Consider the following 17,022-nt stretch of genomic DNA (forward strand, 5'->3'; position numbering starts at 1 on the left):
AGCTTCCTACTAGGCCAGTAAGACTGACATCCAGCCTAGTTGGAAAAGCGCATTCGGCGGCAGGTCAGCCACCCTATCAGGCATGTCTGCACACTATGGCGGTGTTGCAGGCGTACCAGGCCGACCTGCTAAAAGACCTGGACACTAGGGAGGGAGAGGAATCTGACGATCTGAACTGCGTCGCCGAACTGCGTGACAGATCTGTCACTTTGGGCCACCAAGGAAACGATCAGAGCCATCGGCTGTTCCATGGCAGCTCTCGTGGCCACGGAGCGACACCTGTGGTTGAATCTGTCCAAGTTACAAGATAAGGACAGATTCTTCCTGCTGGATGCCCCGCTATCGCCTTCTGGCCTCTTCGGCGGCGCAGTAGACACTGTCATCGAGAGGTTTCAGGAGGCGAAGAAGCAAGCGGCGGCATTCCAGCGCTTCCTCCCTCGCCGGCCCCAGGTATTTGGGACTGCTGAGCGGGAGCAGTCCCAGCCGTCTAGCTCCTCATATCGCCAGACCCAGAAACAGAGCGCTCCCGCGAGCAAAATTCCCAGCTGCCGCCCGGTGACGGTACAGTACTGCCGGTCAATCGCTTCAGGGCACCAAAGTGGCTCGTCTAGTAACACCAGACCCCAGTCTCGAGAGACTGGTTCCCTTAGTAGATTTTCTGGCAGCGTGGAAACTTCTGCCGAATGTCTCACAATGGATCCTGCAGACTGTAGAGAGGTTACAGAATTCAGTTCGGTTCTCGTCCACCTCGCTTCAACAGGGTTATTCCTACATTAGTGGGCCCCGAGCAGGCTTTGGTAATGGAACAAGAAGTAGAAACTCTCTTGAGGAAGGAGGCCATAGAACGTGTTCCTCCTCTCTTGAGAGAATCAGGGTTCTACAGCCGTTACTTCATCGTTCCGAAGAAGGATGGGGGGTTGCGTCCGATCATAGATCTGCCAAGAAAAGTGTGCTTTCTCCACTACAGAGGACCACTTATCTGGGCGTGGTGTGGTATTCGACAATGATGCAGGCACAGTTGTCTCCTGCTCGTATCGAAGCAATTCTCACAGCCGTGAGGGGTTGAGGGAGGGAGTCATGAGTGGCCGCTCTGCCCGAGGTCTGTGGGAAGGCCATCATCTCATGTGGCACATCAACTGCCTGGAGATGTTGGCCGTGTTTTGAGCTGTGAAACACTTCCTTCCAGATCTAAGGTGACATCATGTGCTTGTCCGCACAGACAACACATTGGTGGTCTCCTACATAAATCGGCAGGGTGGTCTGCGCTCGCGCCCCCTTTACACGCTGGCGCACCAGATCCTTCTGTGGGCTCAGGGAAAGTTCCTCTTGCTAAGAGCATTCTACATCCCTGGGCATCTCAATCAGGGAGCAGACATCCTGTCGAGACAGGGGCTGAGGCCCAGGGAATGGAGGCTCCACCCAGAAGTGATGGAGCTCCTTTGGGGGGAGTTTGGCCAGGCGGAAGTGGATCTATTCGCGTCGCAGGAAACCACACACTGTCCGCTCTGGTTCTCCCTCACGCATCCGGCTCCACTTGGGCTGGATGCCATGGTGCAGACATGGCCGAGGCTTCGTCTGTACACATTTGCCCTGATCGCTCTGCTCCCAGGTGTTCTGGAGAGAGTACGCCGGGACGGGGTCCGTCTTTTGCTAGTAGCCCCATTCTGACCAGCCCGAGTATGGTTCTCGGACCTGGTGTCCCTCCTCGACGGCTCTCCACTGGAGATTCCGATCAGGAGGGACCTCCTCTCTCAGGCGGGGGGCACCATCCTTCACCCCCGCCCGGAGTTATGGAAGTTGTGGGCGTGGCCCCTGAGAGGGCACAGCTCATAGCATCTGGTCTCTCAACTGAGGTTGTTGAGACCATACTCCAGTCCAGAGCTCCCGCCACGAGGAAACTGTAAGCCTTGAAGTGGAAAATGTTCACCTCTTGGTGCGGACAGCGACTGCAAGACCCAGTCAACTGCCCAGTTGGTACAGTTCTGGAGTTTCTGCAGGAGCAATTCTCCACAGGGTTATCCTCCACCACTCTGAAGGTTTATGTGGTGGCCATAGCTGCTTAGCACACCCTTCAGGGTGGTCAGTCAGTGGGAAGACACCCGTTAGTTACACATTTCCTACGTGGCACCCGGAGGCTAAGGCCAGTACAGTGCACCAAGGTGCCCTCATGAGATCTGGCAGTGGTTCTGGAGGCTCTGTGCAAAGCTCCCTTTGAACCCATCGAAGATACCTCAGGCAAGCTCCTCACACTTAAGACTATCTTCTTGCTCGCTATATCCTCGCTGAAGAGGATAGGGGACCTCCAGGCTCTTGCTGTGTCAGGCCTGGAGTTTGCCCCGGCATGGTTAGGGCATTCCTTTACCCGAGAATGTCCCTAAAGTGCCCACCTCATCGGCAGGTCCCATTGTACTACAGGCCTTTTGTCCTCCTCCCTTCCAGGAAGCAGGCCAGGAGAGACTCAATCTGCTGTGTCCAGTGCGAGCACTGGACACTTACGTTCACCGAGCTGCACAGTGGCGTAAAGCAGATCAGTTATTTGTTTGCTTTGGTTCACCTAAGAAAGGAGTTCCAGCGACCAAGCAAACTATGAGTCGGGGAAGCAGGCTAGGAGAGACTCAATCTGTTGTGTCCAGTGTAGTCTGAACCCGGCATTAGGTGTTGTCATGTGTGTTTTTGGTACAGTGACGGAGAAATGAGCTGCGTGTCATCTGAAAGTTTTAGATCCTGTCAGTTTTCCACCGGAGCCGCTCCCGTCAGTTTTGTGTTCTGCGTGCGGCTCAAATTCTCCACTCTCCACCCAAATATAAAAGTTGCTGTCAGTTAATGAAGACTTTACGGATTAACTTGTGGCTCAGTTGGACTCTTGTTGTGTCAGAAAGTGATAAGACTTGTAGTTTTATGGACGTCGCCAACTTATATTACTCTAGTCACTGTCGCTATGGTTACTGGTAAGGAATACGGGCTTGACTCCCGTTGCACGTTCATACAGTCAGCATTCGAGACGCTACTGCAAGTTACTGTGTGAACAGGACATTTTGACAGGGACGGATTATGACTCAGCTGTGCCCTGGGCATGGACCGATTAAAGGCCCCCTCGGTTGAAATTTCGTTCCTTTTTTATTCGAAATTTTCCCTACCTTGTTAACTATATCATAAAATATCACAATTCTCAAATATAAATACATTTTGCACCTTTATAGATCATGTTAGTTTATCTATAATGGGCTATGGGAAAAGTAGCCTAATATTAGTGTAATCTATTAACTAGCCTATGCATAAAACCCGTCTTTTAACTTGCACTAGATATGGGTGTCATGTCATAGAATATTTTTTAATACGACTGACTTTGTATTTAATGTAAATTTAATAAAAAACATTGCGAGTTACTAATTATAACACTTTCATTGTACATAAAGAGAGCAAAGAATATTTGCATTATCAAAGAATATTAACTTCAGTCTAGACAGAGTTCAAGCACTCTCAACAACTCCCATTATAATCACTGAAGCTGTTTATACTGTGAAATGAATATCTGACATCGTACACACATCTGCACTTTGTTCATGATGAGAGAATTCGCCAGAAAGCAGCATTCAGTCAGCGAGCGCGCACTGAACAAAACACGGGCTTTTCAGCGATGACTCATCTGAATGCCTCTGATTGGCCATTGCATTCATAAGCTCAACAGAATCCTGTGTGATTGGTTATAATGCGCAGCACTGTAAAAACGCGTCTGGCTCAGCGCCAGCCAAAACACAAATGCAGATTTGAATTTGGCATCTGATGCTGTGCTTACTGAACGTTCTAATCGTATCAAATATAAAAAAAATATTATTCAGCCATTTTTGGTCTTTTGGAAGCTGCATTCAAAATCCACTTTGCTTAAAATCCCGAGGGGGCACGGTTGAAATCGCGTTCCTGGAGGAGCAGTATTTCGACTGGGCCCCCCTCTGGTCTAGTGCCCTGGGCACGTGCCCGGTAGGCCCCTGCGTTAATCTGTCCCGCATTTCTCGACTCACACCTGTAAGTAAACGCGGTTGTCAGTCCCAAAAATTGACAGTGTGAACGTAGCCAATAACAAGGGAGATGATATTTTGGCCACTGAATTAGGAAATGTCCCCGGTTTCCTTTTGAGATATCTGGTCACCTTACCCTGTACATGACCCAGTTTATCTTCTTTGGCTCGTCAAAATCTCTGAAGAAACACTGAAAAAGCAAAGTGTTGAACAACAGATCGATACAGATGTCTTTTATTAACCCCAACATACATTTGTCAGTTAGAAAAGTATGAGATACACATTTCAAGTTACTTCCATGTCTTATCTTGTGCAAACACTAGATGGTGCCAGAGGTCATTTAAAACAATGTTTGAAAACAAAGTCCTTAATGCAGAATCAACAAAAGAGCAATAATAAAAAAATAGGGGGTAGCAGATGGTCGATATAGTTACTGTTACAAATGTGTTGTTTTTATTAACAACTGTATCCGCAACCATTATTAAAAAAAAAAAAAATGTGTGGGAGCCAAAAACAAACAAAAACCTACAAACGAACGAACAAACAAACAAGCAAACAAGCAACTAGAGAACGAAACATTGAAGTAGTTATGTTACAGAGTACAGTGGAAAACACTGCAAACTTCTTTTTTCTTCTTTAGTCTATTGTTTCTAACTACTGATCAATGTGATCAGCTTAACTCAGTGATTAAAATGAAAGAATAAAAGTGATGTGCTCCCACCGGTTCAGTTCTGCTCTGACTGGTGGACTTCGGGTGGGTTTGCGTGTTTCCGGCCCACCGGAGTCTCAAAAGCACATTTCAGTTGAGTTCCTGTGAGTGATTGTGGAAGCTGTTGTGCAGCAGTGGTAGTTAGTTCAAGGCCCACTCCAGGAGAAACATGCATGACTTGAGCCCTCGTAAAGAAAAACTTAACACAGAAGCCACCATCTTTCACACACCAACTTAATGGTTTCACTTAATGAGAGGCAGAAAGTAGCACCCGAATAAAACATCCCCAATTGCCTGAGTAGCCTGCAGTTCTCACCTTAACCAACAGGGGGCTTGATGTTGTGCCACAGCCACAGCAAATGCTTTTAAAGCTGGATAGGCACTGAACTGATAAAACCGCCTGCGTCATATCAAAGATGAGTGTGTACATTTCCTCTTCATCATTAAAAGCTTCTTGAAGCTGAACTGATTCACTTTTAATGGACTTTGGCTCCTCGATTACCAACAGATGTAAATTTATTCAGCCTTTTGTTTTTGTATCATGTTTGTTATGAGGCCTTTGACCAAACCTGATGCTTTCTTACAGCTCTCAAACCCACTGCAGCCAAAAACCAATTAAAATCACTCACTAAGGCTTCACTTAGCATCATTTCCTCTCACAAAGCGCCTTCCGTATTAAATCGGTGTGCTACGTATGTCAGGAGTCAATGTGAACTCCATTTATAGTCATCCAGCAGAAGAGATGTCCTTCAAGTCGTGCTCCAGCGAATATAATACTGTTATATTGAACCACACAGATATGAGTGTTGTCATCAGGACTGATGTGAAAAGGAGTGGCGTTAAGTTGTAGCCAAGCCTTCTTTGCCATCCAAACTGCATGTCCAGAATTGGGTGACTGAAATGTTGATCGTGTGCATCAGTTTACACCTTAAAAACAGTTAAAAAGTGCTGAAGGGAACTACTAAACGTTCATGTGACCTTTAAGCAGAAGGAAAGAGGGAACTGTCTGAAGATAACAGTTAACAGTAGATTTTGTGTGTGTGTGTGTGTGTGTGTGTGTGTGTGAGAATGTCAAAGCGCTGTGTTCGAGTTTCAGTTCAGTTCATTTTTCCATTCTCCAAAGTGCCAAATAAGTTATTTTTTGCTCGCCTCCTTTCTTCACAGTATTTCTTAGCATGCAGGGCATTAAACCCCCCATGATGCATTAAGGCAGGGCAGGGAGATGAATCCATCATTGAGGGAGAGAGGCAGTGCCGGCAAAATGTAGACTGGATGGTCTGTCTGTCTGACATGTGAATGCCCCATATTGGCCATGAGTCAATGCAGCAGTGCAGCCAGTGTCACCCCCTTTCAAACAGCAGACACCTGCTCATCCTCTGGAGGAAGAAGAGAGAATCTCTGTGAGCATCAAGGACGTAATCACCTAAACACACAGGCTCTGATCCAAACCCGAGTGACATGTGAAAGTGAACTGTTATTGATAATGTGCATTTCTCATTACTCATTGTCTCAGCAGAAACTGCCTTTGGTGTCACAAACTTCACATCTCTTACACTGCATTTGCAGTAAACAGATGCAAGTGCAGTTTTGTGCATGTAAAAGCAAAGGAACCAAAACTGGAATAAAACTTGTATCATCTTATTCTAGCAAACAGTTGCCACTAGTTTTGTAATCACAGGAATACTCATGTTGATGGTGCAAGCACACCACTGTTTGGAACCAAATAATGCAATGCTAAAAAAAAAAACTTAAAACCATCATGGCAGGTAAAACAGCATCCTAACTGAAATGGTCACTGATATGAAATGCTTCATATTAGGCCTGGGCGATAAAGCAGTATCGGTATTTATCGACGGTACACCTTCTTCGATATCGATAGAAAAAATGTTCGATATAGTGCATGATATAGACACGTGCTATGAGTGACGCAGACAGCACACCTTTTTTCTATTGCTTTTTGTTTTAAAAAAGGTTATACAAAATTTCAATAATTATCGATACCGAATGGTATGAAACATTATATCGTTGATAAATTTTTTAGCTATATCACCCAGTACTTCATATGTCTATCACTATCACCTACTTCATATGCAGCAACATGTTACTCACATCACTCACAAGTGACTAACCATAACTGTTAAACGAAAAATGTAACTCTAACCATAAAAAAACACATGGCATACAAAAAAGTCCGTTTTTGAAAAGACAGAAATAGTTGTCAGTAGTGAATAAAATGAACACTATAACTATATAAAATTCTATTTTAGATGGCGTAGTTTGGAGTGAAGCATTGATTCTATATATGTTTGTGTCTATATGTATGTGTATATATACATAGAAAGAGAGAGAGAGAGAGATTTATATAGATTATAAATATTTATAATTAGATATTAATATATATAGTTGAAGTCAAAAGTTTACATACACCTTGTAGAATCTGCAAAATGTTAATTATTTTACCAAAATAAGAGGGATCATACAAAATGCATGTTATTGTTCATTTAGTACTGACCTGAATAAGATATTTATTCAGGTGAAAACTTTTAAACAGAATGAGGATGTGTACATTTTTCTTATTTTGCCTAAATATCATATTTTTTCATTTAGTACTACCCTTTAGAAGCTACAGAAGATACTTGTTTCCTAGAAGATAAAATAAGTTAAATTTACCCTAATCTTTAAATTCAAACAGTTTTCACCCCCCGGCTCTTAATGCATGGTTTTGCATCAGTGAGCATTTGAATTAGGGCTGGGCAATATAGCTAAAAAATGTATCAACGATATAATGTTTTATATCGTTCGGTATCGATAACTATTGACATTTTTTATAATTTTTTTAAAAACAAAACTCAATAGAAAAAAATGTTTAAATTTAACCACTGTATTTTTAAATTAACCCAATTTATTGAGAAAAACAACAAATATTTTTTGTTTTAACAGTCAAAACACACAATAAAAATTAAACAAATATCTAATTTCTAATGTTTTATATGCGGATTAAATAGGTCTTAAAGGGGTACTTCACCCAAAAATGAAAATTTGATGTTTATCTGCTTACCCCCAGGGCATTCAAGATGTAGGTGACTTTGTTTCTTCAGTAGAACACAAATTATGATTTTTAAGTCCAGCCGTTGCAGTCTATCAGTCGTATAATGCATGGCAATGGTAACAAAATCTATGAGAGTAAAGAAAACATGCACAGACAAATCCAAATTAAACCCTGCGGCTCGTGACGACACACTGATGTCCTAAGACACGAAACGATCGGTTTGTGCGAGAAACCGAACAGTATTTATATAATTTTTTACCTCTAATACAACACTATGTCCAACTTCCTTGAGCACGCGCACTGCATCCGATGCGTGAGGTGTGTACGCGCTCTGGCGTAGTTTACATTAATGGGTGTGTTGATATCCAGCCGAAGAGCAATCAACCATAACTTCAGGCGAGCAGGCTCAGAAGTTGGGAATACGTGGAAAGTCACCACTCCCGAATGAGTTCGCGCAAGAGAACGTAATCTTTTAGTTTTAAGTCGGTTTGAACAATCCGGATAAGCGCAAGTAAGAAGTACCATTTTGATTAGCCGTCGTACCTACAATGACTGTGCACTGTGTAACCAATGAGTGACGTATACACGCGAGAGATCACTTCCGGCACTTGCGTAAACTACACACCTCACGCATCGGATGCCGTGCGCGTGCTCAAGGAAGTTGACATAGTGTTGTATTAGAGGTAAAAAATGATATAAATACTGTTCGGTTTCTGGCACAAACCGATCGTTTCGTGTCTTAGGACATCAATGTGTCGTCACGAGCCGCAGGGTTTAATTTGGATTTGTCAGAGCCGATTCGCCCATCACGCAGATTGCATTTAAAAACATAAGAGAAAAAAAAAAAAAGCCTCCACAAATTTGCGACGTGTTTTCTAAAAGTTTAAACTGTTTTAACTTTGCATGGCTACATCTCTTGTGTGAGACGCGAGTGCAGCAGTCATATTTGTCCGTCTAAAAATGCGCTGAATATGCATCTGTGTGAATGGCTTGGTTTCGGTTTTCACCTAATCAAGATGTTATCCGCATTGAGCTTCTATATTTCTCTAATATTTTGGATTCTTTTGAAAAAAGGATTTCTATTTTACATAAATGCTGTTCTTTTTTTTTTTTTTTTTCTTTTTATTTATTACACACGTGACGAACACAAATACAACAACCATTCTGTTTTTTTTTTTTTTTTTTTACTCTTTATTCATCAAAGAATCCTGAAAAAATAATCACAGGTAATAAAAAATATATAAGCAGCACAACTGTTTCCAAAATTGATAATAAATAAGCATATTAGAATGATTTCTGAAGAATCAAGTGACACTGAAGACTGGAGTAATGATGCTGAAAATTCAGATTTGCATCACAGATATACATTGTTTTAAAGTATATTAAAACAGAAAACCATTATTTTAAATTATAATACCAGTAATACTGCGCAATATTACTGTTTTGTTCTGCATTTTTGATCAAATAAATGTAGGCTTGATGAGCAAAATATATGCAATGTTTAAGAACATTAAAAATAGTAATGTGTCCAAACTTTTGACCAGTACTGTTCTTCTGCATGATAACAGAAAACTGGCTAGCAGAAAGAGCATCAGCTAGCTTGAGCTTGAGCTAGCTAGCACATACCTCATAAATGGTCAATGAAATAGTGCTAACTCGCTTAGATTTTTCATATCTTGATTTACTGGCTAGCTAGCTACTGTAAAAACACTTTTTGGTATTTACTAGTTAAACTTGAATCCCATAGATCAAATATATTTAGAATATCAAAACTTAGATGTAGTATTTGGGCTCAAATGCAGCAAGTGTGGCTTCAGAGAAAATGGAGGGGAATCCCCCTCTTAGGTGACTAGAGGATATTGTGTATGGGGGAGGGTCATTTTTAGACTTCTGTTTTATTATTATCTCACCTAAATGTTTGTTCCAGTCTATGGTTTGTTCAGTCAGTGTATTTGTTTTTACAATGGTATAGCCTAATTTAGTTGCACAGTATATTACACACAGCACAAGGAAGTTTTACACACATATTTTGTAAACTCAAATATATTTAGAATATCAAAACTTAGATGTAGTCTTTGGGCTCAAATGCAGCAAGTGTGGCTTCAGAGAAAATGGAGGGGAATCCCCCTCTTAGGTGACTAGAGGGGATTGTGTGTGGGGGAAGGTCATTTTTAGACTTCCGTTTTATTATTATCTCACCTAAATGTTTGTTCAGTCAGTGTATTTGTTTTTACAATGGTATAGCCTATTTTAGTTGCACAGTATATTACACACAGCACAATTAAGTTTTAAACATAATTTTTTGTATTATTCATGTAATTTACATGAATACTTGCCAAGATGGACATTTTGATATTTTGTGTGCAGGATTTAAGAAATGATCTGTTCATGTTATGGAGGAACGCACAGTGCATGTAGAGGGTGTGGCCTCAATAGCCCTGCACTAAGCAGTGTGCTGTATGCATGTGATTGAGCAACGTGTAGGGTAGAAATTAAACTGAAATTGCCTTAAATCTGGTAGTTTTAACCAAGATTATGCTGCAAGATTTTTTCTCAACTACATTTAAGTTTCCAGTTCCTGCAATTTTGCAAATTTCCAGTTTATTCCCATTAATTCCCATGGAAAGTTTCCAGTCTTGAAAATTTCCAGAATTTTGCAACCCTAGTTCAAATACACAAAAATGCTGGAAACCCAAAGAATTTGTGGGACCTGAAGGTTTTTTTCTGAAGAACAGCAGGCAGTTTAACTGTTCAGGACAAACAAGGGACTCATGAACAACTATCACTAAACAAACATACAGCTGTGGATCATTCAGAGAACAATACAGTATTAAGAATAACGGGGTCATTTTTTTAAATTCACCTATTATTTTCTCTTGTGGACTATACGTAAACATCTTTTATGTGAAATAGATCTTATTCAGGTCAGTACTAAATAAGACTGCACTGTACTTAACTAAATAATAACATGCATTTTGTATGATACCTCTTATTTTGGTAAAATAATTAACATTTTGCAGATTCTGCAAGGTGTATGTAAATTTTTGACTTCAACTGTATTTAAATTTAAATTTACTGTATTATATATACACTACATATAAAAAAAATACACACACACATAATATGTAAGGCAGCATAGTTGTGCTATTTTTGACACTTAAAGGGGTCATATGATGCGATTAAAATTTTTCCTTTCTCTTTGAAGTGTTACAAGCTCTTGGTGCATAAAGAAGATCTGTAAAGTTGCAAAGACTAAAGTCTCAAATCCAAAGAGATATTCTTTATAAAAGTTAAGACCCGGGGTCGTCACATGTGGTTGCCACAAGCCCGCCCGCCGCTCCTTCGTCGAATCCGCCCGACGGCGCCGTTCTCAAGCCCGCCCGCCGCCACTCACTCAGGCCCGCCAGCCTCCGCTCACTCTAGCCCTCTAGTGTGAAACTACTTTGTTTGGTTTGCCAAAAGAGGACACGACTAGAAATCAGTGGTTAAGTTGTATTTACAACACTGTTCCAGAACAGTTCAACCCAAATATAGGAGAAACAATGATGTACAGTATGTGGAAAAAAAAGTTTTTTTTGAACCTTAAACCGCATAAACACATTTCATTACACCAAATACACAAAATAATGTTTTAATGTCATATGACCCCTTTAAAAATGCTGTCTAGGGCAGGAAATGCACTGGGGTTTGGAACAAAGTCACAGGCATACCACTAAATATAATAAGGAATAAAATATGCTCTGGCCTTACCGTACCAAAGACAACCATGACAAGACAAGAAAGACTACTACTCTGAAAATTTATAAAATGACAATTCCCCAAATCAGGATCTTTGTGCTGATAAGTACTAACGATATTTTACATGCTACCTGACAACACAAACACAACTTCAGGTTCTATCATGTGTTCAAGCATTTATGATGGCAGATCTAGTGATTTTCCTGTGAGCACTGATGGGTGAGAGCCAATACACACGTCAGAGCAGGGAGCAATGACTGGGATGTTGCCACGGCGACGGGGGGCAGGCTGTCTCTGTGGCAGCGCATGCACTGTGTGAGATGCGTTGGTGGTTGGTGATGGTGGGCAGGTGAATGAGCTGTCCTCCTGGCATGCAGAGACCGTGACTGGTGTACGTGAGTGTGCGTGGAGTGCGTGAGTGTGTGAGTGTGGAAGTAACTGGAGTTTGGGATGTTTTACCTTCCTGTTGGGGTGGTGTATGTAACTCATGGCCTGGGGGGAACTGCTGTGTGTGGACCTCTCCTCCTTTGAGCTCTGAGTTTGGGAGACAAGCACTCACCCTCCTCTTCCACCTCCTCTGCCTCCTCCTCTTCTCGGCCCCGGGGGTCCGGCGAATGGGTGGGTTTTCCCACAGCTGGGGGCTGCTGGGAGTCGGGGGAATGTGTGACAAGACGGGAGCGCTGCAAGGCGGTGGTGTAGTCCGGTGGTCTCCTGCCCGAGTGAGCCGTACCCTCGGTTGCATCTGTGATGGTCAGTGCCGTGTAGCCCGGCGGCGTGGGAGGAGGGTCTCGGTAACGACCATCCTTCCGTGCTGAGGGAGGAGACGGACACCACAGATCCGTTTAATATCCGTAACGCTTCTCACACACGTGGACGGACACATGCAGACATGCACTAGATCAGGAAAGATCACTTTTGTAGGTAGTTTGTTGTGTTGTTCCACGTTGTATTGTTCAGTTCAATTGTAGTGTTCATTTTCAGATGTTAGTATGATCGTTGGGAATGTATTTTTCATGCAAAAATTCAACATTTGATAAATGTAAACACAACAGATAGGTTAGGAAATATAACTTGGTGTAGTTCCTCTTAAAGAGATAGTTCACCCAAAAATCTAAATTCTGTCATTAATTACTCACCCTTATGTCGTTCTAAACCCATAAGACCTTCGTTCATCTTCAGAACACTAATTATGATATTTTTGATGAAATCCGAGAGCTTTTTTAACCCTCCATAGACAGCATGGATACTACCATGGTCAAGGCACAGAAACGTAGTGAGGACATCGTTAAAATAGTCCATGTGACATCAGCAGTTCAACTGTAATTTTATGAAGCTATGAGAATACATTTTTTGTGTGCAAAGAAAATAAAAATAATGACTTTATTCAGCAAATTCTTCTTTCCCGGGACAGTCTGCCGCCATTATCGAGAGTACCATGCGTGTGCATTCCATTGCTCGTAAACAATGTCAATTATATGTAATTATAGTTCTATGTCAGCAGCATCACTTGCATGCGCCTTGCTGTCTAGGCATGGCCAGAAAGCTCTCGGATTTCATCAAAAATATCTTACTTTGTGTTCCGAAGATGAACAAAGGTCTTAGGGGTTTGAAACGACATGAGGGTGAGTAATTGATGACAACATTTTCATTTTTGGGTGAACTATCCCTTTTAAAGTGTTACCCAAAAATCTAAATATTTCCCCCACTACATCTTTTGAGCGCTAAGCACCAAAAGGTATCATACTTGACTTGGGCAAAATTTTCAGTAAATAACAGATTTTTTCCAAAATGTTCCTCAAAGAAAGTTATTGTATGGCTTCATAAAGCTTAGCCCATGGGGTGTATGGACCAATTTTATGGTAAGTTTTTTGCCCATTATGAAGCTAGCAGAAATGGTAACTTTTAAATGCTACTGAATAAAAAAAAGCTATTTGATGCTTCTCATTTTTGTGTTATATGGAAAAAATAAGAGCATACAGCACTGGATCAACATGAGGGTAAGTAAATATCAAAAGAATCGTCATTTTTGGGTGAACTATCCCTTCAAACCAGGTTAATGTGGCGACTCTTACTGATCACAGCCTTGGTGTTGCCTGCAGTGATGGGTGAGGGGCGTCGACTGTGCTGCCTGGACTCTTCTGAACCAGTGGAGGTGATGCTGCTGGTCTCTGGGTCTGTGGTCACATCCCTGCCTCCTCTTCGCTTGATGGTGCCCGTGTCGCCCTCAGAGTCCTCGCCCCAACATGCCGCAGAGGACGAAGAGGAGCAAGCAGACGCCCAGCTTCCTCTGCTTCCCCAAAGCCCCGCACCCTCTGCAAGTGCCTCCCAGCTACGGCCCTGCTGCATGGTCTGAATGTTGTCATGGGAGCCGCTGGAACATGAAGTCCAGCTGCCACGACCAGAATCAGCAGCATCGAGAGACACCCGGTCACCCTGGTCCTGGGTAAGCTCCTCTGAGCTGGGGGAAGACAGCACGGTGGCGCCCACATACAGACCCCGGCAGTCCTGCATTGATGAGTAGGACCTGAAAGAAGAAAGGGTAGAAGAATCCAGAAGGGTTAAATTCTAACTCTGCATTGCCAGGACTTGGCCATGATGGGAAACGATGGTAACTTAATATAGACTTGCTCTTTGCTCTTTTTAGTGTGGTACTGGTATTTCCAGTTTGCATAATAAAACACTTTATTTTTGAGTGCCCCGCCACAAGTGTTGTACTTTTAACACTATGCATAATTTTTTTAAAAATGGTTTCATATTTGAAACCTGCATATCTACTTTTAAACTTAAGGACATGTCTTATGTAAGTACTGCCTGAGAAACATTTCCGAATGGGGTCAGATGAGCCCAAAAACAGCCTAACTGACCCAGGGTTGCTTTAGACCACTGATTCTCAAAGTGTGGCTCCCCTCTAGTGGTATGCAGAGGAATCACTGATTAATATCACTAAATATTAATTAATGTTAAAACAGTGCTTCCCAACCACTGTTGTAGGGCGTGCCGTGGAAAATTACCAAAAACGTCCTTATCTCTTATATTTCGTTATTATTTTAAATCAGTGCTATTGGTCATTGTTATGTCTGTTTGTGGGTTTTACAAATATTTAACCAATGAAAAGCATTCTAAAGAGCTTGTGACTAAACACGCCATTGGATCCTCAAATTGTCAGTCAAACCTCATAACTCCATTCTGCTTCATTCAGAATGAATGTTCAGTTTGAAGACAGACGTCTACTTCTTTGCAGTGCAAGGGTAAATAAAGAACTGATGTCTGAATAAGTAAAGCGTTTTCTTTACTCAAGAAATGCTGTCTATAAAGGCTAATGTTTTTGTGTGTATAAAGAGCAGAGAAGAGTCTTAGCATTTGCTGTCTAGGTGTAGCCAATACACTTTTGTACGTTTTAAATATAGCTGTTTGTCTTTTATATCGTGAGATTTTGGCCAAATTTATTAACAACAAGAGAAACTGAGCGCCCATATAGCTACAATAAACTATAACCTGCAAACTGGTGAAAACAAGACACTATTAATTTACTGCCTCAGATGCGGCCATTCTAATGATGGACAAAACACAGATCTCTGTCACTCGCTTGTCAAAAACCTCATTAACTCCACTTGAGTATGATTTTCAGAAAGTAAGTGCAAGTGTCTGATCATATATAAAGCCAAAATACCAGCTCTGATGACGCAATTAATTATTGGAAAAAAAAAAGAATAATAAAAAATACGTTTCCCCTTTCTATCTTTTTATTTTTTTTTGTAATGCTTAGTGGTGTGCCGTGGGATTTTTTACATATCAAAACTGTGCCGTGGCAGAAAAAAGGTTGGGAAACACTGTTAAAACACTTTTAAAAAGTTTGCAAGGTGGCTAAATGATGCCTGTGTTAATTTTTTGATCAAGTACTGTATATTTTTTACTTTACATTTAAGTACAGTACAGTTTTTTTTTTACTTTTTAAGTACAGTGCAGTTTTTATTTAACTTATAGGTACAGTACATTTTAATTTAATCATTTACGTTTTTTATTTACCTGTATGTAAGCACAGTGTAGTGTTAATGTTCAAACTGTATTTACAATGTTTAAAGTGGCAGACAATAATAAATATTCTTATTAGGAATAAAACTGCCTCATTTTTTAACTGTGCATAGCTGTAGTTGAATAATTAGGCCTACTACGCTGCTGTATTTTAATGTTGGTCATTATGGTGGTACTTGGAGAGCCAAATATTTTCTGAGGTGGTACTTGGTGTAAAAAGTTTGAGAAGTACTGCTTTAGACCAATTAACTGACTAGTGATTCAGGCAACAATACAACTAGTTGAAAGAGTAATGAGTACTGCTTACCCCAAGCTGTACTGGTCAGGATCAGCAGTAGCCCTGCGTTCTAGCCGATGGCCACTGCCGTGGCCCTCCCCAGCCATTACTCCATATCGATGCCTGCGTTCATCTTGTCCCATATCCAGGGAGGAGGTGCTCACCAGACTGGAGCGTGAGGAGATCTCGCTGTGGCCAGAGTCCGACAGATAGTCACCTGCTCTTCCATAGCCTGGCAAATGAGTACACAGAACGACATGATCAGAAAACGGTTTGGCCTTAATACAGAGCCCTGCGGTACCCCATTCTATAATTGCCTCTTTTCACCTAAAAATATTTTGTTCCAGAATATATGGAGCTACCTTGCTGCCAACCAACTATTGTAGAGTTACTTTTGACTTCTGAATAAAACATAAATATAACCAGTTTTTTATTTATAACCTATTTTTACTGAACTTGTCACAATGCATTCTGGGAATGCCTTGACTTTGAAGGATTAAAATGCAGTCTTAAAATGCAGTATACTAGATTTTGGAACAGAGCTATTGAATATCTGTGAGATATTGTGTCAGTGTTCACACTGTATGCCTGCATTTTGTGGTTGCAAAGTCATAACTTGAAATAAGTGTCAAACAATTGCACAACAGTTGTTAATTTAACCTACTAATGGATAATAAGCCTTCCTATTTACATCATGATGAAATTGATGATACAATGATTAGTGCAAGAAAGAAGAGTTTATATTCAGGGTGTCAGAGAAGATTCAACTCCTAAACACTAGAGTCACCCCTTTCTTAGATTAGCTAATCAAAACCAGGCAGTTACTTCAGTAACAAGCGCACACACACACACACACACACACACACACACACACACACACACAGCTACAGCACTAGCCTGCCTCTGCCAGCTACAACAGGAGCAAAAACACTGTCTAGACTTGGTGAGAGAGTTCACGCAAATGTCAGCATTTCTGATATTTAGAAAAGTATAAAATCATTAGTGGAACCTCCAACTAACAATGTACTATACAAAACAAAAATAACATTTGATATTACTACTAAAGAAAGTCTGGACACAAATGCAACTGATTAATCATAGGACTGAAATACATAACTGAAAACAAAACATCTCATTGGTTGTGTCTCAATACTTCAAAAGCAACCAACACCTCAAAGGGACGGAAGGTTTTGGGTTCGGT

General features: G+C 41.5%; 1 protein-coding gene across 7 annotated transcripts in view; it reads right to left on the reverse strand.

Annotated features, from left to right (window-relative positions):
• Nucleotides 1–5,031: 5,031 nt before the first annotated feature.
• LOC107680625 (rap guanine nucleotide exchange factor 2-like) overlaps nucleotides 5,032–17,022 on the reverse strand; it is a 142,817-nt gene continuing 130,826 nt past the window's right edge. For 4 of the 7 annotated variants that reach the window (XM_016476608.1, XM_016476610.1, XM_016476613.1 and 1 more), the window contains 3 exons: nucleotides 15,852–16,053; nucleotides 13,585–14,036; nucleotides 11,402–12,323 (listed from right to left, as the gene is read on the reverse strand). In XM_016476608.1, the coding sequence (XP_016332094.1) occupies nucleotides 11,998–12,323; nucleotides 13,585–14,036; nucleotides 15,852–16,053 (980 nt within the window). In that variant the 3' untranslated portion in view covers nucleotides 11,402–11,997. Of the gene's footprint in view, nucleotides 6,102–11,401; nucleotides 12,324–13,584; nucleotides 14,037–15,851; nucleotides 16,054–17,022 lie in introns of those variants that run through there. The other 3 variants (XM_016476609.1, XM_016476607.1, XM_016476612.1) reach the window with 3 other exon arrangements.

This window comes from Sinocyclocheilus anshuiensis, unplaced genomic scaffold (genome assembly GCF_001515605.1).
Source record: "Sinocyclocheilus anshuiensis isolate Anshui unplaced genomic scaffold, SAMN03320099.WGS_v1.1 scaffold328, whole genome shotgun sequence".
In the NCBI taxonomy this organism is placed as follows: Eukaryota; Metazoa; Chordata; class Actinopteri; order Cypriniformes; family Cyprinidae; genus Sinocyclocheilus; species Sinocyclocheilus anshuiensis.